General features: G+C 32.2%; 4 protein-coding genes and 1 pseudogene across 6 annotated transcripts; 1 reads left to right on the top strand and 4 right to left on the bottom strand.

Moving 5' to 3' along the window:
- Positions 1-613: 613 nt before the first annotated feature.
- Positions 614-5,829, bottom strand: LOC104767310 (UTP--glucose-1-phosphate uridylyltransferase 2-like). Its single transcript, XM_087501934.1, has 20 exons — positions 5,424-5,829; positions 5,253-5,300; positions 4,937-5,028; positions 4,730-4,820; positions 4,358-4,418; positions 4,196-4,273; positions 4,059-4,109; positions 3,881-3,954; positions 3,298-3,370; positions 3,146-3,203; positions 2,917-3,029; positions 2,660-2,692; positions 2,268-2,320; positions 2,117-2,192; positions 1,975-2,031; positions 1,778-1,861; positions 1,593-1,691; positions 1,389-1,493; positions 1,235-1,306; positions 614-905 (listed from the first exon to the last, which is right to left on the bottom strand). Exons 1-20 carry the CDS (start codon positions 5,486-5,488, stop codon positions 879-881), a joined length of 1,410 nt encoding a protein of 469 aa, XP_087358060.1. The 5' UTR covers positions 5,489-5,829; the 3' UTR covers positions 614-878.
- A 374-nt stretch (positions 5,830-6,203) lies between these two features.
- LOC104763949 (homeobox-leucine zipper protein HDG8-like) lies at positions 6,204-12,320 on the bottom strand. Of its 2 annotated transcripts, none has more exons than XM_010487359.2 (10): positions 11,855-12,320; positions 11,640-11,757; positions 11,342-11,533; positions 10,570-11,007; positions 10,324-10,428; positions 9,931-10,131; positions 9,656-9,836; positions 7,350-7,609; positions 6,934-7,029; positions 6,204-6,786 (listed from the first exon to the last, which is right to left on the bottom strand). In XM_010487359.2, exons 1-10 carry the CDS (start codon positions 11,971-11,973, stop codon positions 6,391-6,393), a joined length of 2,106 nt encoding a protein of 701 aa, XP_010485661.1. In that variant the 5' UTR covers positions 11,974-12,320; the 3' UTR covers positions 6,204-6,390. The 2 variants fall into 2 exon arrangements, with proteins under 2 accessions (XP_010485661.1, XP_087358061.1); XM_087501935.1 differs by having other exon boundaries at positions 6,940-7,029; positions 11,855-12,134.
- A 2,295-nt stretch (positions 12,321-14,615) lies between these two features.
- On the bottom strand, positions 14,616-15,844 carry LOC104763951 (universal stress protein PHOS32). 2 transcript variants are annotated; one of them, XM_010487360.3, is made up of 4 exons: positions 15,431-15,844; positions 15,209-15,318; positions 15,004-15,122; positions 14,616-14,841 (listed from the first exon to the last, which is right to left on the bottom strand). In XM_010487360.3, the coding sequence occupies exons 1-4, from the start codon at positions 15,603-15,605 to the stop codon at positions 14,769-14,771; spliced, it is 477 nt and encodes a 158-aa protein (XP_010485662.1). In that variant the 5' UTR covers positions 15,606-15,844; the 3' UTR covers positions 14,616-14,768. The 2 variants fall into 2 exon arrangements, with proteins under 2 accessions (XP_010485662.1, XP_087358062.1); XM_087501936.1 differs by lacking the exon at positions 14,616-14,841 and having other exon boundaries at positions 15,000-15,122; positions 15,431-15,808.
- A 1,794-nt stretch (positions 15,845-17,638) lies between these two features.
- On the bottom strand, positions 17,639-18,110 carry LOC104767311 (uncharacterized; annotated as a pseudogene).
- A 2,112-nt stretch (positions 18,111-20,222) lies between these two features.
- LOC104763952 (uncharacterized) lies at positions 20,223-21,524 on the top strand. The gene has a single exon (XM_010487361.2). The coding sequence runs from the start codon at positions 20,747-20,749 to the stop codon at positions 21,281-21,283; it is 537 nt and encodes a 178-aa protein (XP_010485663.2). The 5' UTR covers positions 20,223-20,746; the 3' UTR covers positions 21,284-21,524.
- Positions 21,525-21,992: the final 468 nt, after the last annotated feature.

Below are 21,992 nucleotides of genomic sequence, written 5' to 3' on the forward strand. Positions count from 1 at the left end.
CCAAATCTCATAGTTTTATGTAGGATTTGAAATTTTTTTACCATAAATCATATCAACTTCCCTAGAATCTTTCAAAATTCCAAATTTCCTAAATCTCATTAAATGATTTTTTGCAAATCACAAACTAATAATATTAAATTTTAGTCAAATTTAACAAAATCTTAATTTAATAACAACAAATTCTACATAACATTTAAATTAAAGTCTTTAAAACTCTATTCAAATCCCAAACCATTTAGATTGAATACAAGCATACATGTTATTACTGTTTGAAAAAGATCCCATATATATATTTGTTTCTAAAACTCACAATCAAAATACGAAAAATGGTCTTCGTATCTATTACATACTGATCTGTCATAAATTTTGGAAGACAAGAATCTTACAGAATAATTTGACAGGGGAGCACAGGATAAGAAATCTTGGTGATGAATCATTTCTACTTTGTCATTTGAATTTGCGATTATTCTAACTAAAAGTGAAATGCAGTAAAAAAATACTAGTAACTGCATAAGTTGATTAGAAATTAGCAAATGAGAACTATCTGGTACCTAAATGTAATAAACTATTTTTCAAGCATAGACAGAAAGTGGGTTATCAAAAAGAAGAATGATGGAGGATAGAAACCAAAATATATAATCAATACTTAATTGCTATGTTTTTTTTGGGAAAATTCAAAGAGCAAAATTTAATACTATAAAGTCCGTACTCCGTAGTGGGAAAAGACTTTGCTAAGCTGCAAAAAGGAAACATTGTTTTATTCTTTCTTCATAAACTTTGCTGTGGCACTGTAATATTTTCACACCATTTTAAATAGTATCTTTTCGAGATGTTGTGTCTTCCATGAGAGAAGGAAGAAGACTTGGAATTTGTCTTATTCAGAGATCCTCCGGACCATTGATGTTCTGTACAAAACACACATGGTGTTATTAGTCTCTGATCTTCAAAAATAATTTAGGTTTACACTAAAAGATGTGAAATGTCACTTAATCAATCCAGATGAAACCTCTAAATCAATCCTAGGTTTTAATTTTCGGAGTATCTCTGAGAAACCTCTAAATTTTTTTAAAGAAATGCTAGGAAACCGAACCAAAATCATAACCGTGCCAAGCTAAATTATTCTGTTCCTAGAAACCAATAAAACCAAACTGACAACCAGACCAAAACAAATGACCTAATCGAACTGTACCAATCGGTTCCTATATTTTCATCAGAGCCAAACAATAAAGCTTACCTTGTTCTCGATCACGGCCCCGTCCGGAATCTCGAGTTTCACGCTAGATTTTGCCGTTACAGTCACCTTGCCCTTTAAACCCCAAAAAAACCATTCTTAGTACCCACTTTGGAATCTAATGAAAACAAATTGCATGTATATAATGTAGATATACCTTGAGAACAACAGATGAGCCAAACCAGACATCACCAGAAACCTTAAGGCTGTCGAGCTCGACTATACTAGGGATGGACTTGAATCGGCTCAAGAAATTGGCCACCTATTAGAAAGATACACTATGTGAGGCTCAAAAGTCATGATACGATGTTTAAGAAAGCAAATGGGACTTGGTCAGGATATCATTTTCTTCTTTTATTACCTTCTTGAACTCCGGTCCCAATTCGATTGATGGGTTTGAGGGGTTAGTTCTAGCTTTGTTTCGGATGACAAAGCCATCAACTAAGGTGTAGAGATCAGACTGTGGAAGTATGAGAACTTAAATCATCAGTCAAATGTTTCAACAGATATCTGTGTTGCTCTGTTGATATGGTGGATAGAGTTTACCTGGACGAGCAGCAAGTCTGAACTTGCCTTCACTGGCAAGAACCGTGAGCGAGGTACATTAGCACCGATAGCGTTGTCAAAGAACTGTTTTCAAACAGAATCACATTTTAAAAATCAAAGAAAAAAAAAAGGAGTTGAGAAAAGATTACAGTTTGCATTCTATATTTCGAAATGTGCCACTAGGACAGGCATGTTACCCTTATCGCAGCACCAACTGCAGTTTCCAGTTGAAGAACTTTGACTCCATCAACTTCCTGCATAGAAGTTGCAGTCTTTCCTCGATTAGATAATAATGAAATTTGCAAATATATAAAACTGTGCATTAGGCCATGCAGGAACCTTTGGGTTTGGAATGATCTCCATTTTAAGTGCATCAGCTTCCACAAGCTTTTTGATGGCCTTCAAATTAATCCATCTGTATGCTTACACAATTAGTGTGTACAAATAAGTTTATATTGTTTTAATATCATTAGAGATGTGATCTACTTACAGGTTGTTTGTGTTGAATATCTTGAACTTCTCAATTGATTTGAACTCATTGACCTACCACAAGGATCAAAAACAAAGTGCAATAACTCTTTTAAGCAGATGATACAAGTGGGAGCAAACAAAAAGACGGCACAAACAAAAGTCTACAGATTTCACATTCTATTGTATATTCAATAAATATGGCATTTACTATATTCCCTTCATAACAATCTAAAGCACAAAGAAAAGGGAGAAATGGCTTTGCAAAGCTTCCAAGAAAGATTCTCTAAACCAAGCTCGTTTATACCAACTTTCCTAAATCTCTAATCAATATGCGTAAAGAGTTTCAAACAATCTCTAAAGAAATTGAAATCCAAACGGTAGCAGGAAGTAAAAAAAGAAGTATAGACTTACATGTTCATCAGGAACCTGAGCAATCTCCAGAAGCTGAGATAAACCAAAAAGTCGATTTTAGAGGTCAGAAAAATACTTATGTTCCTTAGTAGCACAAGAAAATGGTAGCAGTGAGAACATCATGAGTTAAAAGGAGGTTTGGAATTTTCGTTTTTTGGGTGTATTAGAGAAAAACCAAATCTGATTAGCAGTTTTTGAATAAACCATGCTTAAGAAAAGGTACATTGAAACAAGAGATGAGACAATTACGAACTTACCTGGACTTTTCCTTCATAAGAAATGAGAGTTCCTCCCTTTACGTCAGCTAAGGTTTTGGGTGTAACCTCCATACAGTATTCGTTCTTGTTCTGGATCAAATGCTTCAGGATTGCTACAGAAATTAGACACGGTAAACAAGACAGTTAGTATGGGAATTTCATGTAAAATTTCTGATTAACCATATAACTCTGTGTATACAAGAACGAAGAAACTACAAAGAAGACATACTTAAGTCAACGATTGCACCCAAGTTGTCTGAATTGGCAACAAACACATATTCTTTACCCTGAGAGACACATAAAACAAAAATTTCAATAAACATAGACGTCAATCTTCAGTGCTGGGGTAAAAACAGTAGTTGACTGCACTAAAGAAAGAACCTGTGATAAGAACGTATCGAGCTTTCCACTGTTCATGAGGGCTGGGAATACATCACCATGACCGGGAGGATACCTTCACAAAGATAATTTATTAGTAGGCGATCCAATAAACAACAGAAGATATTCCCTAAATGCAAACGTAATCTCCAATGAAAACGCATATAAAGGCAAAAAAAATATAAAATCTAGAACGACGACAGCATATGGTCAATCAGAAAACAGATGAAATTTATGCTAATTGAGAACATGTCAAATTCTCTAATAGATTTCAATATGCTGTAAAATGTTAGAAAATTCACAACTTCTTGATCTCTGCAATCATGGACAGATCATAGAGAGCACAAGCCACAAGGCATTGCAATTAAGTAAGCAGTTATGATTTTTCATCACGTAGGTAATTAACCAGTTCTAGCTTGCAGAAGAAGATAAAAATGCGATTTAATATGAACACGAGCAAACAATAGCCATTTGAAGTATTAAGATTTAAGTAAACATGAATACTGTTTCTAGTTGCTGTTCGTGATCTATACTGCAGAATGACAGATTTCAATAGTTATGAGAACGTAACAAAATGGAACTATACCAGCCATCCTTGTCGGTCTTTCCCTTGCTGGGCCATGGCACAAACTCATCTGCCACAATACGGGGATATTTGCTCTGAAAAATCAAAGTAAACGTTAGTAGTTACAGACTGATGACAGTTTTTTACAGACAAATGAGAATTTCATTTGCTAATTTTGATATGCATCCACATCACAAACCTGGTTAAAAGTGTGAATGTCAACATTTGAGTTGGTGTACTTTTCCACAATCTGAATATGACAAAAGCAGTCAGCCAAAGATAATAGCATAAATAAAGAAGCGAAGAAATATGATCCCCAGAGAAAGAAAGAAGTACCTTTTGTGTGTCATCATGTGTATTAAACGAGTTCATAAGAACCAAAGGAACCTTGCTGCCATACTTGTTGTTGAGATTCTGTGAGTGAGCAAGGCATTACGATTAGCGAAGATTATGGAGGCAGTAGGGCAGTGTTAAAAAAAAAAAAAGATAATGACAAACCTCAATCTGGATAACAATCAGATCAAGAAATGTCAAACCATCACGAACTTCGATAACCGACCTGCACAGAAACAAGGCAAAGTATTCTTTACTTACTGAATCTTGGACTGACTACTAGTAAATGACTGCTATGCAAAAAAAAAAAAAAAACAATCACAATGAATTGTTCGCTAGCTTCAATTTGGGCGTTACATCCACTAGCGATGAAAGCAATTTATAAACTATATCGAACAAGACAACATTCAACAAGAAGACAAGGATGACATGGCATATAGATCTCCTGACTAGGAAACGTACGCTTAAAGAGAAAGACAAACAATGAACTTGACATCTGAAACGTACGCTTAAAGAGAAAGGCGAAAAAAGGCTTACTTGGGGCCAGTGCATCCCATAGTTGTTCCAAGACCTCCATTAAGCTTCAACACAACAAGTTTGTCCAGCAGATTCTTGGTCTCGGAAACATCTACATCAATTTAAAATTCAAACATAGTTTTAGCATCACAGTGAGAAACCTGTAACCGTATTAAAACAAGAAATTTTTTTGTATCATCATCAGTGAAGAGAAGGTTTGACTCAAACCTTCAGAGACGGGAACCATTTTGTCGTAAGGAACAACGACTTCATCAGTAGGTGTCTGGATCTTACTCCACTCAATGTGCTGTGCCTCACCGCTGGAAAAAAAAAAAAAAAAAAAAAAATCAGTGATGGTGGAACTAATTATTAGTCTACTGTTATAACGTAAAACGACGACAGCACCCCAGATCTAATATCCAGATCAGATCCGATCGAACCAAGTTCTAATAAACGTTCAGATTAAAAGCAATATCATACAATCAATAATAACCGACAAGCTGAGAAGCTCAAAAATTGGAAACGATGAAATAGAAAGACGAACCTGAGGTAGCGAGAGACGAGGCTGATGAATCCGCTCTTCTCATTCTCACTGAAACAAAGGAGGTAAGGAAACAATCAGATCATCCAGATCTAGAATCCTCAAACTATTGATAAAAGATCCATCAGATTTAGGAAGAAACGAGGCTAAAATAATCGAATCCGAATCACGAACCTCATATCTTTAAGGCCATCGACGGCGGATTTGAGTTGAGGGAGGTTCTCGGTTGTGGCGGCCATTGTTGATTATTATTACAGATTAAGAGCTTTCGATTCAGAAGAAACGAAAAAGGAAGAGATGATAATTGTAATTTGTAAACCAGAGAAATATTTATAGGCGAAGGGGAGATTTGGGAGCGGTGGTGGTGAAGTGGCGACGATGTGTGGTGTTACCGCATTGTATTATGTATTTGTCTGTCGTCTTGTGTCAACCAATTAAAAACCTACACGTGTTACCTTGCGTGTACCGTCAAATCTTATTTCCTTTTATTTTCCAACGTCCGGTTTCTTCTAATTACCGTCAATCTTTTTTCCTTTTTTTTCCCACTGTTTCTTAAAGTCTTTTTTTTTTTTTTGTTTCTAATTACCGTCTGACGAAAAATATATATATATATATATATATATATATTACCGTGGATGTTATTTTCCATCAACTTGAAAGTGTTAAATGATGAGTATAATTGTGAAATATTTATGTATTTATAGTTTTCTAAAAAAAAAAATTATATAGTATAAAGAAAACAAAATTTACTTATAGGATTATATATGGTTAAAATCCATCTTCAAACCATAGATACTCTCATACTCATAGTATTATGGTTATTAAATACAAACTTTTTTTTTACGTCAATAATTTACTCATAGATTTCTTTTTCTTTTTAAAAAAGAATTATGAGTAAAAATATCATAACCAAACAAAAGCCAAAAAAAGAAAAAGAAACAAAATAAACTCATATAAAAAAAGAAGGGTTGCTTTATTATCATAAATCGGTCTGTAATAATACTGACCGAAAATATCTTAAATCATGTCCTTAAAATCATTATTATACCCAAAGTCATAAAACCCCCCAAAAATAATTGTCTCAAACAAAACAAGAATGAAAATAGAAGAGAAGAATCTTCCACACAGCATATTCTCTCACTCAACACTGATCAGGACAGTTGAGCAAACCTTTGATCCTTTGAACAGTTGAGCTGATCAAAGTACTCACTGTATTCACCGACTTCTCATTCACCTCTCTCGCCCTATTGGTATTGCCAGAGACAAGGATCTGAAAGGCCAGCGTGAGTAAGGTTCCGCCGTCCTCCACAGTGGATCGCCGGCCGTCGCTTGAGATGATGAAACCAGAAGGAAGGATTGGAATATCGGAAATTTTGACGTCGGCGCCGGAGAGAGTGGTATCCATTGTAGCCATGTCCATAGGAGCGTACACCAGCATGCCTCCCAAGGCGTCCATGTAGCAATCTTGCAGCATCAATATGTCGTCCTTGTCTGAGTCTTGTGCCATCATCTTGCCATTATTCTCTTCTTGCGTTGGCTGAAATGTATATTATATACACACGCACGACGATTAAAGATTATTAGATTAATATAATATGCCAATAAACTCTTAATTATATAAAAAAAAGTCGTTTAGAATTAAAACCAAAAAAAAAAAAAAAAGTCGTTTAGAAGAGATATATACATGTACCCGGAGGATGCTTAAGCAGTTGGTTTCACTTGATCCGGTGGCAATGCGCGCGATCTCAGTGACTACGGTCCCATAGGCAAGAACATCCCACTGTTACACGTAATTAAACGTTTTTTTTTTAAATTTTTGTGTTAGTACGTTCTTTAAGACATGCAACAGTAAGAGAGAAAAAAAAAATTATTCATGTTTTTAACATGAGGCTTTACACCTTTCCATCCATCATCATCGGCAGTGCTATGCATGAACTCGGGCTAGTGTAACCGGTGTAATCTATCTAACGAGTTGGACTAAAGCATACTTGAATCAAAAACCCTAACCAAAATCCGGACTAACTAGTACTAGTTTCACAAAATATGATAATGATCAATTGATCATACAGATTAAGAAAGAGATATAGAAAAGAAAGGAACCTGCTCACGAGTGTCGAGTTTCCGGAGGAGGTCGAAGACTTGCACAGGAGGGAGAGATATTGCAAGAGAGGAAGCAGCACTAACAATTAAACCGGGTGGTTGACCGGCCTCGAGGTTCATCCGCATCGAGACTCTCACTCCACATTTCGACTGCTGCGGCAAGTCAACTTTCCCGGACATGGTCAACATTTCGTTGAAATTCATTATCATTCTCTCACCTAATTTCAGTACTCTCCTCCTTTCTTCTCCTGTCCTTATGACTGCCAAAATATAATAACTTGATCAAACGCCACATTATTGTAGAAACTATACCTAAATAAACAATAACTAATGTAATAACGTAAAAGTTGCATGTCTTTCCGTCTGAACCTAGAGATACGTGATATAAAAATTATCCGACCAGCGCTAAACATTTTTTCAGCTGGTTGCACTAGCATAATAGTATGTATTTATTATATATGACCTATGACCTTCCTTAATCCAATTACTTTTACAAAATATTTCAAAATTCAAAAATTAAATTCAAGATTTGACAAGGCAAATAAAATAAAATAAAAATTTGTGACAGATATTTGTAAATATATTTGTAAATATGTCATACTTTTATAAAAATAACTAGATTAGGCCCGCGTATAACCGCATATATAAGAAAAATATGTGAAATTATAAGTTGTATTAAAAATATTAATTTTATTTCATTTGATTTTTTTAACCGGATTTAGAGTTCACACACTCCATCTTGCAATACATTTTTTGTATTTTATATGATAATAAATTAGATTTTAATTATATGCACCCAATCATAATGAGTAACATTTATAATTTTCATATCAAGAAAAATGTTCATTATATCAAATTTATATCTTACTTAATATTTTTTTAAAAACTAAAAATTCATAAAACATAATTCTCAAAAAAAAACTGAAAAATAATTTTATCTCATATTTGAAAAAGTAAAAATATCTTAAATATATTTGTTTCATATTTTGTACTCTCATACGTAATAGTTTTACTACTTGTCCAACTAATTTTAAATAAAACTATACTAACATTATCATAAATTAATTAAAATTCAAAGACGTTATCATGAGAAAATTATTTGTTTATGTAAAGATGAATATCTACAATCCTTTTTTCTTTTAGGATTAATAATTGACAGTATAATTTATTTTATTATGGTATTATAGTAATTAATTGTATAATTTTCTTAATTCTTTTTCTTATAGAATTAGTAATTTAAAATTAAAATTAGATATACATATATGAACTATCATTTTTTATATAACCTATCTTTTTATATTCATTAAATTGTCTAAATTTTTAATTTCTTATAATTTACAAATATGTTAAAACAAAGGTTTGTATAACACCTGACAAAAATTTTAATTGTTAAAATTGACACGTGTCGTGATCACATTAGTTACTAACTTTGAAAACTAAGGTTTATATAAGAACATAATATTAAATAAGCTATCAAATCATTCACCGATTGAAAAACTTAAGAAAATTACATTAATTTCTTATTTTTCTTATATTATGTTAATCACTAATTTTAACACATTAAACCTTTTTATACTTTCATCACTTTTCTGTATAAGTTTCTTTTTACTACATGATTATAATATAATAATTGTAATTAAATTGCATATATTTTCCTTATTAATTGCACATATTTTCCTATTGAAATTAGTAATTTAATAGATAACTTTCCTATTAGAATTAGTGATATAATATATTACTTTTGGTTTTATATACTTTCAAAAATATTAATTGTAATCCTTTTATTTTTAGAATTTTTTAATTTTCTTATAATTATTAAATATTTTTTTTCACAAATATCAAAATATTATTGATATACTTGACACATGTCGTGATTATATGAATTACTAACTTTGAAAACTAATGTTTATATAATAAGATAAGCAATATCGCAAAAAGATTTTTTTTTGTTTCTAAAATTAAAAATTAGAAAACTCAATTATCGGGAAATAAATTTAGATATACACGGAAAAATATCCTTTCTTTATATGCTTTTTTGAGTCAGTATATTAATTCATCTATTTGAAGATTAAAAACTTCCGTGTATTCGTTATCTAAATTTTGACTCGATTTTTTTTCTTAATTTCTTTTATAGAAATCGAAGAAAATGTTGACTAAAGTTTTTTTTAAAGAACATGTTGGTAAATTCGATTATAATCAAAATGATAGAATCATACCACTCAAATCAAGTGATAAAAATAACATATTTTGATTAACTTTCACAATTTTAAGTCATTATTTTAGTTAGTCGTAAAGATGATACGTACCTTCGCTCCAGTCACTTGCAGGAAGGGTTAGGTTGGAGGTGAGAGCCATCCTCTCACACATTCTCTCAAGTGTGGCAATCCAACGCTTAGCTCCATAGCCTGACCCGCCGCTTAAAAGCTCTCTATAGATTTTGTGTGTATCCAGTTTCTGGCCCACTTCCACATGCTCAATCCACATTACCTATGATATTTGATAGCATCAGTCAAATGCGCGCAATATATAAAATGTCATTTATGAGTTCGACCAAGAGACCATGGAGATCAGAGAGATATACCTTCGACTGAGCATTGGGCAAGGACTGGATGAGGCAACCAGAAGGACGTTTGTAACAAGAAGCATTGACAAAGTCAAAGTAAACGTTATGTGACACGTCAGCAATAATCCAGAGCCCTTTACTGATCTCTTGGCAGCACCTCACGATCATGAACTCCCTTGGTGGCACTAGCGGCGACAGAATGTGTAGTTGCTCCCACATCTTTCAAATTTCATTCACGTTCGAAACATCAAATGATGAGTATGTAATCAAACAAATTGTTTTGCCCATATTAGTTTTCTACGTGCAGGATTGTGCGTTTTTAAACAAAATAATCCCTAATTTCGATGAACGGTAATGAAAACTGTAAGTTGGTTACGTAAATAATGGTTCCAATATAAAAATAATTCTCACCACTCGCAAAATATTGCAGTTTTCTCTAATAGGAAGCTCCGACCCGAGCACATGTAGCGTCTTGGCCTTGATCACCATCGTTGGAAAAAGTTCTTTCCATTTCTCCTACAATACACAAGTAACATTTTCATATTTAATTTATTCATCATCATTAGTTCCATCCAACCCTTAATTTAGGACAAACCAAACGTGTCTTAAATTCAAAACGTAATATTTTTTCCTAGAGACGACAAATCGAATACATACCGAATCTAAGAACATTTCAATCAAGTTTGTGGCTTCTATTGGAACCACCGTGACACCTTTGGAAGACTCGACATGGGCACTCGTGCTCCTGAACTTTTTGACAGCGTTCGAGAAATTTTCATAGTTCTCTGAATCAATCACATCTGTGCCATCGATAGACGACTTAACCCAAAATTGTTCCTCAGTAAAAAACAGCCGCTTGAGCTCTTCAACCGCACTTGCCGCGGTTTCAGACAACAAGCTTACATCCATTGGTTGTGGTTGGGTGGGTTGAGAAGTTGGTGGTCCGAATGAGCTAGATGCGTCGAACATATGGCTTGGGTTGATTCCGTAAGAGGAGATGTGATCAAAGATGTGTTGGGTAGGAACAGAAGCTAATGAGCCCCCCACGGTCGGTCGTTTGGAAATGTTGGATACCAAATGGTAGATTTTGTCACGCTTCACACAAAAGTAAATAATTATATAGTGGCGTATGTGTACATGTATATAGATTCACAAGCAATATATATAATTTTTATTATGTTTTCCAAATAGCGTTTTGAAAAAAGATAAGTATAATTTTGTTAGAATTTAAATGAAAAATATGATGATTAATTATATAATGGCATACATGTATAGAGATTCACAAGCAATATATATAAATTTTATTATGTTTTCCAAATCGCGTTTTGAAAAAAAAGATTAACATAATTTTGTTTGTAAATTTAAATGAAAAAATATGATGATTAGTCAAATTAATAAAACATCCAAAATATATATATTATATGAATACCTGCTCTTTCAGACGAGCGTTTTCCAAAAGCAGCTTTTGGAAATTGAGTGCGCGTTCCTCTCTGCCAAAAGGAGGACCTCCACAATCCGGACAATTTACACTACTTAATGCCTCGACCATAGCTTCGTTCTCACTTTTGAGAATTTCGTTTTCTCCACGAAGTGCTAAGTTATTGGCTTTTTCCTCTTGGACCTATAGCATATGAAAAATAGTTTATTTATTATTAAATATCAACTGGTTAAAATATATTGAGAAATTATTGAAGAGTATGTTAAAAAGGATTTTTCAAGATGAATACTTTGCATTGAGTCCTTTTGTTCTGAAACCAAAATTTGACTTGGTCAAGCCCGAGTTTCAACTCTTCACACAACTGTTGTCTCTGTGCTTCCTCTGGATGAGGACATTCCATGAAAAAACTTGATACAATTTCAAGAAATCAAAATTAATGATTGTAATATTAAAAAAATCATAAGTTTTTATCGAAAATGTATAAATAAATAATAAAGGATTTACGCTTCAAGTCCTTGGATCTGTTGAGGGGTATGGCGATGACCGGTCCTCTTCCCGCTTTGCTTGGAGTCTTCCGAAGCATATTGTTCATTGCATGAGCTCCCACTACCATCATTCTCCATTTTCTTCTTCTCAAGAAAAAAAAAATATTTGTGTTTACTAACAATTTTTGTTTTTGTCAATGCACAAGTTAATCAGTATTTATAGGGGAAAAGGGTGATATGAAGGCCAATTATATAAAAAAAAATACATTATATCATAAATGGGAAGAAGGGGAAAAGATAGATATTACCATTGGAGTGGGTAGAATTATATATTAAAAGGTCTAAATTTAATTATATGTTCAAAGATAATATTTAATTCAAATATGTATTAGAGATATATTTCATATAATTTGTGTACAATGTATTGGGGTAAGATTTGCTTTCTATATATTATTGATCGAATTTTTTTTAGGATGAACTCAAACTAATAACACATACATTTTTCTCTCTATTTAGTTTACAATTGTGAAATTTCTTTTTTATTAAAATTAAATTTATGTATTATAAGATTTAATATTAAACTTTATAACTTGCATATAATAATTGTATAATTTAAATTATTATCATTTTATTAATTTTTGAATCTGCGAGGCCTATGTATCACCTAGTTATAACCACACTATTTATTATCCATAAATGTATATATAATATGAAAATGCAAAGTGTTAATCTCTAGTGTCAACTTAAATTTTTATTTTTTCTGTTATATTTAAATTTTTTACAGAGAAAAAAGCATGTAAACATATTTTATTTTATTACAAAAATCTTGAGTTTAAAATCTTTTGTTAAAAATAAATAAATTTAATTTTTAGTTTAAAATAAAATAAATGAAGAATTACTGTTTAAAATATTAATCAATTGGTTTTAATCTTATTTTATTATGTAAATTATTTCATAAATTAGGAGGATGGAAAGATATCATCAACTACATGCAGAATAGAAATATGAATTTATTGTAAAATATTGTTTTCTAAACAATGTAGTCAATTCAACAACTTGCAAATACTAAGAAATAAATTTTGAGAAAATCCAATGAAACATTATTAAGACGCGTATCTCATGAGGAAAGAAATATTTTATATTCGGTTTTTCTATATTATTTTTTATAATAAAATTTATCATTTGTAAGACTTATCTACGGAAAAGCAACGTCATAATTACATTCTCTATTATGTATTTTCTCACTGCAACGTCAGATATATATCTCTACTTATGTAATAAATTGTTTTTAAATGTTTTGCATATTGACTTTATAATTTTTTGATTTGATATCAATGAAATTATTTGTTGGAATATTCTTTTTTGTGGTTTATGATATTAATTTTGTTACAATTCTATATAAATTATGTCACTTTTAATTTAGTTTTAGAACTCCAAAAACTCTAGGATGACACTACTAATTAGTGATACAACTAAGTCAAGAACCCAGTTCAAGCTGGACCGGATCAATCTAGTATAGATCGAAAAGCATGAATTATATATATGATTTCATCTCAAAAATACATATTACCGGCCGAAAAAACCAGTTTAATCTCCTTGCCAATGGTGTGGAGGCTCTACTTTGGGCCATGTAGTAATAGTGCGGTTTGCTAGTGTTTCGAGACAGACTGGACAGAACTAATAGCGATGATTCAAGCTCTTGAAGACTGGTCGGCTTTTTCTAATATTCTAGACGACTTCCTTATGCTACGGGCCTGTACTCCGCTCATCTCCTTGTCCAAGATTCCTCGCACGGCAAATTTTAAGGTGGATTGTCTCGCTCGGTTGTTTCGTTCTTTAATTTCTGCAATTTCTTTTGTAAACTTTCTCCTCCGGTTTGGGCTACTAATCTTGGAGTTCTTTTTATAGTTAGTGTTTGGTTTAAAAAAAAACAGTTTAATCCATGATTGAACGCCATGCTAATTGACTATCTTAGCTATTGAACACAAGTAATGGATAATTGATCAATTCAAACTAGTTCATTATTTAACACAATGACCATGGAAAAAAAAATGATTTGGCTCGCCGTTCAAGTTTAAGCAAACTTTAACCCAGTCCATAATACATCAACGCAAATAATATCGTAAACAATCTTACGTAACAAAATACATACCTAGGAATCTAGAAAAGCCAACATAATCATAATTTGTTTTTACCAAAATTTGAATTCACCGGCTCTTTCTATATTTGAAGGTCACACATAGAAACCAACGGCTATAATTTCGAATTGGATTCACCAAAACCATCTTTGGACCATCTGATTAATTTTAATCAGTTATGACAAATGTTTTTTCACCCAAAACCTAATTCCATTGCTCACTTTCTTTATTTTCTTCATGAATGCAGAAATTTCCAAATCAGTCACTAACCGAAGAATGAAAATATAATTTCCAACGGTCTCATTCAAGATCGGATCTTCTTTCTCCTTTGGTTTACCCGAGATTGTCAACAACTGGATCGAAAAGCGTAGTTTTATAAAGATTTTCAGCCCAAAAATAAATCTTTTCAGAAACCCCAATTTCATCCGATCATATCTTGATCCAACACAATGACCTCAGGCTACCCATCTCCGCTATGTTTATAAGCCCACTTTGATAAAGTCCAACTAACGGATTAGTCTTGATAGATTGTTATCCATCTAAAACCAAAATTGCATTTTTGAAACTTATTCTTCACAGCACCAACTTCTTTTTTTTTTTCATTTGATCATTCCTTCGTTCTGATACAAAACGCTAGTACTATTTATAATAAAAGTAGAAATTTTCATTTATTGATACACACACACACACTAATCAGTTTCACGAATTTGCAAAATATCTAAACAATGCATGAGTGCCACACGTGACTAGTAATATTATTAACTTGGTCGAATTAAAGGACAAGAGAGGCTTTAATTAGCCCTTAACAACTGTGACTGGACATGTTGCATTTGTCACTACATGATTGCTCACACTACCCAGCAACATCCTACAAAATATGAAAACATATAAAATATTTAGTTAGTAGTACTAATTAAACTATAGACGCGTATCGATACATATAGAGGTGCTCAATTTAGGCCTTTTTAACCAAAATGTGACGAAGCTAGACTACAATTATAGACTTATAGTTAAAGAGTAATAAATTTACCTTTTGAGAGAACCCAAACCTCGACTGCCAAGAACAATGGAATCGAGTTTTAAATTATCGACGGCATCACAAAGTTTCTCCCTTGGATCTCCCCAATACACCTTTGCAACTACCTTCACCTTTAATTTTGTAATTTCGAGTTCAAAATAAAATGATTTAAACATCATTATATGAAAGAAAAATGATACTAAAACACTAGTTTTACCTTTTTAGCCCTAGAGAGAGTATCAAGAACATCAAGAACCTCAGGATCGTAAGCAAGTCCATACTGTTTAGAGAAATTAACCTCTCTAAATTCCTCCAGAGGAACCAGCGCTGCAATAATCATTTTTGCAAATTTTGAAAGATCAACATACAAATTTCTTATCATAATAATATGGAACTAAGATTTACTAATTTAGTTTAAGAGATGATGTATAGTAAATACGTGAACCGGTGTCCTCGAAGAGGATTTTGCGGGTATGATCGGCGTTTTGTGGTTCAACGTGGATCAAGATGACGGTGTCGCCGTCTTCAAGAAGATTCTCAGCCGTCCAACGGAGAGCTAATTTGCTCGTCGGAGAATAGTCCATTCCCACTCCCACCGTACGTACCTTTCCCATCTCTCTCTCTATCGATGATTTCTATGTGGAAATTGTTACGGTAGTTTAATGTTTATATAACCGGTCCGGTTTGATGGTTTGGACTTTTGGAGAATATTGGCGCACATAGAATTCGAGATATTTAATGATTGTCTTTTTCTTTTTAGACTGTGTTTGAATTGTGATGGGGGAGATTCTTGAAGCTACTAGGTCTCTCTCTCTTTGATTCTTTTCTTAAAACGCAACAAAAATCTTTTGTTAATGACTAATTAATTATGACTCTTTAAAATAAAATAAAAAAACTGTGATATTCAAAGTGATAAAAACATCATTTTCATTTTTTCAATACATTTTACTTTTTTTTTCCTCTTCGAATAACATATCATTCACTTCATATAGTTGAAAAGAAAAATCTCAATGTCATTTAATACAGAGTGTTTCTTCTAGAAACTATATTGGTGTCCTATGTTGTATAAAGATATTTAATATTGAAAAAATTGATTTCCAGTAATATGAGCGAGTAAGTTGATTTTTTTTTCCTTAAATAAATAGAACTATTGTAACTAAGAAATTTTATTCTGATACGAAGGCCAGAAGATTCAAGATATGTATGCATACGTTACGACGTAGTGTATTAGTGAATTCTCTTTACTTCACTTGCTCTCTAAGAAAATAATATTCTTTGGCAACTTTTTCGCAAAGGCGAATTTTATTCTTCAACTTTCCTTCTTTTATTAGTTTTTTTTAGCCTTTTATTTATTTATTCACTAATTAATGGAATAGAGATACCAACATATCAAAACCAACTTTATTCTCTTAATTTCATGTGTAGAAAGAAGTACAGTACAAATTTTTTAAAAATTGATAGCTTGGAAAGAAAAAAGAAAAAAAAACCACTAGTTTAATCTTTAAGTAAACAAAGTCTTTTGATAAAAAAAAAAAAAAAAAGTAAACAATGTCTAATCGGCGCAAATAAGTAAACTAGAAAAGACACAATAACAAAGCTCTAAAAAGGATACGGCTCAGTGGTTCCTCAGATGATAGTGAAAATGAAAGAGGATACGGTTCAATGGCTCCAAGCACAACAAGTAGAAGAAGAAGAAGCTCAAAAAGAGGTTCCATGTGAGAGACCATTAAGATCAAGTTGGAGACCCCCTAGATAGACATTGGTTAAAATGTAATATTGCCTTCTCTTAGAATAAAGTGAAGTGTTCGGGAGGGGCTGTTTGGGTTCTCCGAAACTTTGAAGGTAAAGTTTTACTGCATTCTAGAAGATCTTTTAGTATTATAGACTCTAAAAAAGAGTTGGAATTGGAATGTTGGTTGTGGACTCTAGAGAGTCTTAGAAGTCTCAAAATTAGAAGAGTCATTCTCGCTGCCGAGGAAAAAGACTTGATACAAGCTATCTTAAGACCAGAAGCTTGGCCATCTTATAAGTTCCAATCTGAGATTTTGCTAGCAGGCTTAAAGTATATACTCTTTTGGAAACTTTTGAAAGAGGATATAAGTGCAAAGAAGGGAGCATTTCTTATCGCTCAAAGTGTTACTAGGGAGGATCGAATACAATCATATGTTGCAGTGGGGCATCTCTATGGCTGCAAGACTTGTTCATTCAAGAGAGTTTTGTTCATTCAAGAGAGTTTCGTTACTGTTGGGTGACGGCTTTTTGGACTCTTCTTATTTGCTAATGATTGTTATCGATCTTTAATTTTTTTGGTAGATCTAATTAGATGGTTTCAATGCCTTGTAAATTAACTTTCATATGGTTTATAATGAATTATTCAGACAGAAAAAAAAAGCTCTAAAAAATAAAATAAAAATACCACCGCTTCTTGATTTAATCTCTGTAAAACACGTCTGAAAATAAATCATTATGAAATTAAAATAAAGATAACAACACCTTTGGCGACATATTAATCAAAATTTCATTTAAACTTTAGAGATGAATTAAGTTCCTGATTAAAAAAAAAACATAATAATATAGAACAAAGAAACAACATAAATTAGGTTAAACAAGCACAGCTAAAAAATAGACCTAATTAAACAAATTTCGATTAATTATTAGTGCAATACTGATTGACGGAACTACTAAAGTAAGAACTGTTGAATGGTTTAAAAATGGCTTATGTACAGTCTTGGTCGATTTCAAGGATGGCCTTGCAACATTCTGGTCCTATCATGATTTGACGGTTAAAGAATGACCCTAAGACTTCGGCCAGGCAGGCTTCTCCGTCTCCTAGGTCTGGAAAACACCTCCTAGCTAACTCGTCATCACTACTATTACCGCTACCGGCAATACTTCCGCCGAAAATGGAAGGAAGCGAGAATGGAAGTGGAAGCGGGAATGGAAACGGGAACAAGGAGGATGCCGTTGTGGTTTGAGGCATAAGAGAAGATGAGAGGAGACTTAGAACGAGGATGATAGTAATTGGTGATCTCATCATGATGAAGAAGAAGAAGGAGCAAATGCTAATTACTAATTAACATATATGAGTGATTGATATTAAGTGGTTTTTGATGCTTTGATCTTGGTTAAGTCTTTAAATGTTCTATTAGGGTTTTGTTTATATAACAGAGAAAAATAATTAAAAATCTTAGATATATAGAGGAATTAGATCTTTTAGTTACACTAGAAACTAAAAAGATATGAAAAGATCTGTTAGTTAGGATTCTAGTGTTTCATTCGTTTGATTTGGACTAGCTTGCTTTAATTATTGAAGCGAAAGTTTTACAGGTGACAAGTTATTTACAGAAAACTAAAGCATATCGAATGTATACACATTTGTAAAAGTGTTTTTAAACCTAAACGATTTAATTGTCTTCCATTATGAAAACATTTTGGTTTATTAGTTAACCAATTTAAGATTACGATTGTCTACATATATATAGAGATGATACTGCGTTGAAGCAACATTAGCATAATCATTATAAGTTTATAACGGTATTAACGGAACCGTCGCGTCATTGAAGCCAAAGGTTTTCTTAATGTTAGTAGATTTAAACCGAAAGCACAAAATGATCAAGCAGTGATCGAGCGTTGATCCCACGCGTGTGTATGTTCATACTTCATATATATTACCATCATATCGTGTGATGAGATGAGGTTAACAACGGGAACTGGAAGTAATAAAGCAATTCAATAAGTTTTGCTTGCGTCCTTTGCTTCAACACTTTGAGCCGCTAAGATACTTGATTAATGTACATTGTTTTTTTTTTCTTATTATTATATTTCACCATCTCCTCACGATGTATACAATGGTAGCTTCGTTGACTCTAGCGCATTAAAATAGTTTTCTTCAAATTTTACTAAATTTGAGTTATTGAGTTTATGCATTTTCTATCGTCCACAGTTTTTGCTCAAAAATATTTTTAGAAAAGTTTTTGCTCAAAAATATTTTTAGGAAAGTTTTTATATTGAATGTTATTCAATGCTTATATTCATATCCAAACAAATTTAGTTAATTTTTTCTACTATCCTTATAACCAAACACAATTAAAATATTTTCAATATCCATATATATAATGTTCCATAATTAATATAGATATTTAGAAGATTTATTTCAGATTCAAAAAATATTATTCTCCTATCTTCTTTTTGATTTTAAAATTTAAATGTAGTGAATCATCATATAATATATAAAATGAATAAAAGGTGTATTTTTCCTGCATAGATTGTGATTTGAATTTTTTAAAACAAACATATATTACTCAATTAATATAAAAAGTGTTTGTTCAACATATATATAGTAAATTATAAAATTTTAAAAAGTTTATAATTTGTAACTGATATATCTAAACTTGATAAAAAGTTTAAAATTATAAATATTTAAACACATTAAATCTTCAAAATTACACAAACAAGTTATATCATATGACAGATTGACGGGTTATATGGCATTACAAGATTGAATTAATAATACTAAAAAATAAACTATCAGTAATATGATATTTCAATACGGGTTAAATCCCCATTTTAATGTTTTAACAACACCAATATAAAATATGTCGAATCAAATTGATTTAATTAAGATTGTAGTAAACAAAAAATATTGTGCGGTATACAACAGTTTATATATTAAATCACTAAAATTAACAAAAGAGTATATTAGCAAAATTAGAATTAAAATAGTATATTAACAAAAAAAATTTTTTTAAAAACTTACCCCGACGTGTACCGCAGGTCATAATCTAGTATATGTTTAAAAGTAAAACACTTTGTATAGACAAAGAGAAAAATATTAGAAAGTTTCTGAAAATATTGGGGTGGTATTGGATTCTAATTTATGAATTTTTTTGAAGAGTTCAACAAAATCATTAAAAGTGAATAAACGAAAAATTATTAAAGATTGATAGAGAGTTTTGTTGATTAGTTTTCTAAAATTTTGTAAAGTCCTACAAACAATTTATGTATTTTTGTGATATTTTTCATGATTTTATTTTGTAAAGAAAGTGTCTAAAATCATGAACCAATAACATAATAATTAAACTCATTAACAATCATAGATTTTTTTGTTTTAATTGAATAACACAAAACTTTTAATAACATTATAAAAGTCTGAATCTAATAACCCTGATTTGTTAAGATTTTAAATAATTTTTTACAAATCATAAACTAATAACACTAAACTTTAACAGAGTTTAACAAAATTTTGATCTAATAGCAATAGATTCTACATAACATTTAAAATCTTTAAAACTCTATTCAAATCTCAAACCAATAATCCCACTAAAACATCATGTATTTTAGGGCAACTCCCCACTAATATCGAAAATTCCACATATCAAGTTTTTATTTATTTTCATAAAATATGCAGTAAACAGAGAAACTAATTATGTGATAACTGATAGACTTAATTGTCTCTTTCTAATCATCACCTTTTAACGTGGAGTAAAATGAGAAACAATGCCCATATATACACAAAGTGTTAAAGACGCGGATTCAACTATCTCTTATTGTCAACCTCTCTATATTGTTGCAACGCTGTCCATCTTCACCATATTTTATAGAAACTTATATTTGTTATTTCTAATCATTAAATCTTTGCCCTTGTATTTTTATATATATAGTCGTTCCGTTTGTCTTCTTCGATCTTCTCAAAATCAGTTTTATCTCATCTTTCGATCACTCGATAGTAGTGATTAACAGTTTAACACTCAACAGTATGGGGAACTACGCTTCATGTGGTCTATACTATACGACACCATCGTCTCAGTCGTCATCTTCATTATCACCGTCGTCGGCTAAAGTGATTCTCCCGGACGGCGGAGTGCGTGATATACACGCGCCGACGAAAGTAGCGGAGATCATGATGGAAATGCCAAGCTATTTCCTCGTCGACGCCAAATCCTTGAGAATCGGCCGGAAATTCATACCACTCGCCGCAGACGATGACCTTGACCTAGGTGGCTGCCATGTGTACGCCGCTTTCCCGATGACGCGTGTCACTTCCGCAGCCAACGCATCCGACATGACTCGGCTCTACCTCGCCGGCAAGAAACGCGCCAAAAGCGTTGACAATAGGAGAGTGTCTCCGGAAGAGGAAGGTATTCATCATCATGACGTAAGGCTGATCGGACGACCGAAGCTGAATCTTGAAGACATAGAAGAGTTCTCGGCCGCTGAGTTTATTCATCGGATCTCTGTTTCCAAATCTAAGAAACCACAGCTAGAGACAATAATAGAAGATCACGTGTCCTAATATAACCAATTTTTAATACTATGTTTTTTTCTCATTTTCTCTTCACCAACCAAGGTGCCTAGTCATTAGTAGTAACTTAACGTGTGTTTTTCATTTGTGATAACTTTTTTTTTCCGTTTACGCAAATGTGAATATGTTTTTGTGTTAACCTGCAGATTAATGTGTGTTAATATAAGGGGGATTTTCAAAAATACCCCTTTTCCTATGAACAAAAATTCAAAACAACAAATGTTTTACTTTATGATCAAGTAGCAAATCTTTTAGAGATGGGGTGTGTTTGGAGTATAAGTATATGATCGAGTTGCAAACTAGCCAGCCGTTTATAAGGAAACTGGAGATTAATCACACCCGTCTCTTACAAAGTTCGATGATGATTGATTGGGAAATTGAACGTGATTTTAGACTTGCATTAAAAGTACTTTAATTTGGGCTTGAAACCAGGTTTTGACCATATATTTGGGAAACCCTAATTTGACCTTGTTAACGGCGCTAAAAATACTCTGTTACTCTCTCTATTTATGAATACTACTATATATATTTTTTTTTCTAAAGATATAAATATCATTAAAGATGAATTAGATGTTTTACAAAGAGAAAGAAAACCTAACATAGAGCCGCCCAGGCAAAAAATAAAATAAACAAGGCTACAATATAACTAAGAAAGAAATGGAGTGTCAACGAATCCAAAGGAGAAGAAACTCTTGCCAAC

This window comes from Camelina sativa, chromosome 19, assembly GCF_030686135.1.
Source record: "Camelina sativa cultivar CO46 ecotype springtype chromosome 19, ASM3068613v1".
Taxonomy (NCBI): domain Eukaryota; kingdom Viridiplantae; phylum Streptophyta; class Magnoliopsida; order Brassicales; family Brassicaceae; genus Camelina; species Camelina sativa.

Coding starts and splice junctions, on each gene's coding strand:
- LOC104767310 (XM_087501934.1), bottom strand. CDS start 5,488: ATGGCCGCCACAACCGAGAACCTCCCTCAACTCAAATCCGCCGTCGAT. Junction 5,029..5,252: donor CTCGTCTCTCGCTACCTCAG/GTTCGTCTTTCT, acceptor TTTTTTTTCCAG/CGGTGAGGCACAGCACATTG. Junction 3,371..3,880: donor AAGACCGACAAGGATGGCTG/GTATAGTTCCAT, acceptor ATCTTTGTGAAG/GTATCCTCCCGGTCATGGTG.
- LOC104763949 (XM_010487359.2), bottom strand. CDS start 11,973: ATGGAGAATGATGGTAGTGGGAGCTCATGCAATGAACAATATGCTTCG. Junction 11,758..11,854: donor CAGATCCAAGGACTTGAAGC/GTAAATCCTTTA, acceptor AATTGTATCAAG/TTTTTTCATGGAATGTCCTC. Junction 11,008..11,341: donor ACGCTCGTCTGAAAGAGCAG/GTATTCATATAA, acceptor TTTTGTGTGAAG/CGTGACAAAATCTACCATTT.
- LOC104763951 (XM_010487360.3), bottom strand. CDS start 15,605: ATGGGAAAGGTACGTACGGTGGGAGTGGGAATGGACTATTCTCCGACG. Junction 15,123..15,208: donor CTCTCTCTAGGGCTAAAAAG/GTAAAACTAGTG, acceptor ACAAAATTAAAG/GTGAAGGTAGTTGCAAAGGT. Junction 14,842..15,003: donor GGTTTGGGTTCTCTCAAAAG/GTAAATTTATTA, acceptor CATATTTTGTAG/GATGTTGCTGGGTAGTGTGA.
- LOC104763952 (XM_010487361.2), top strand. CDS start 20,747: ATGGGGAACTACGCTTCATGTGGTCTATACTATACGACACCATCGTCT.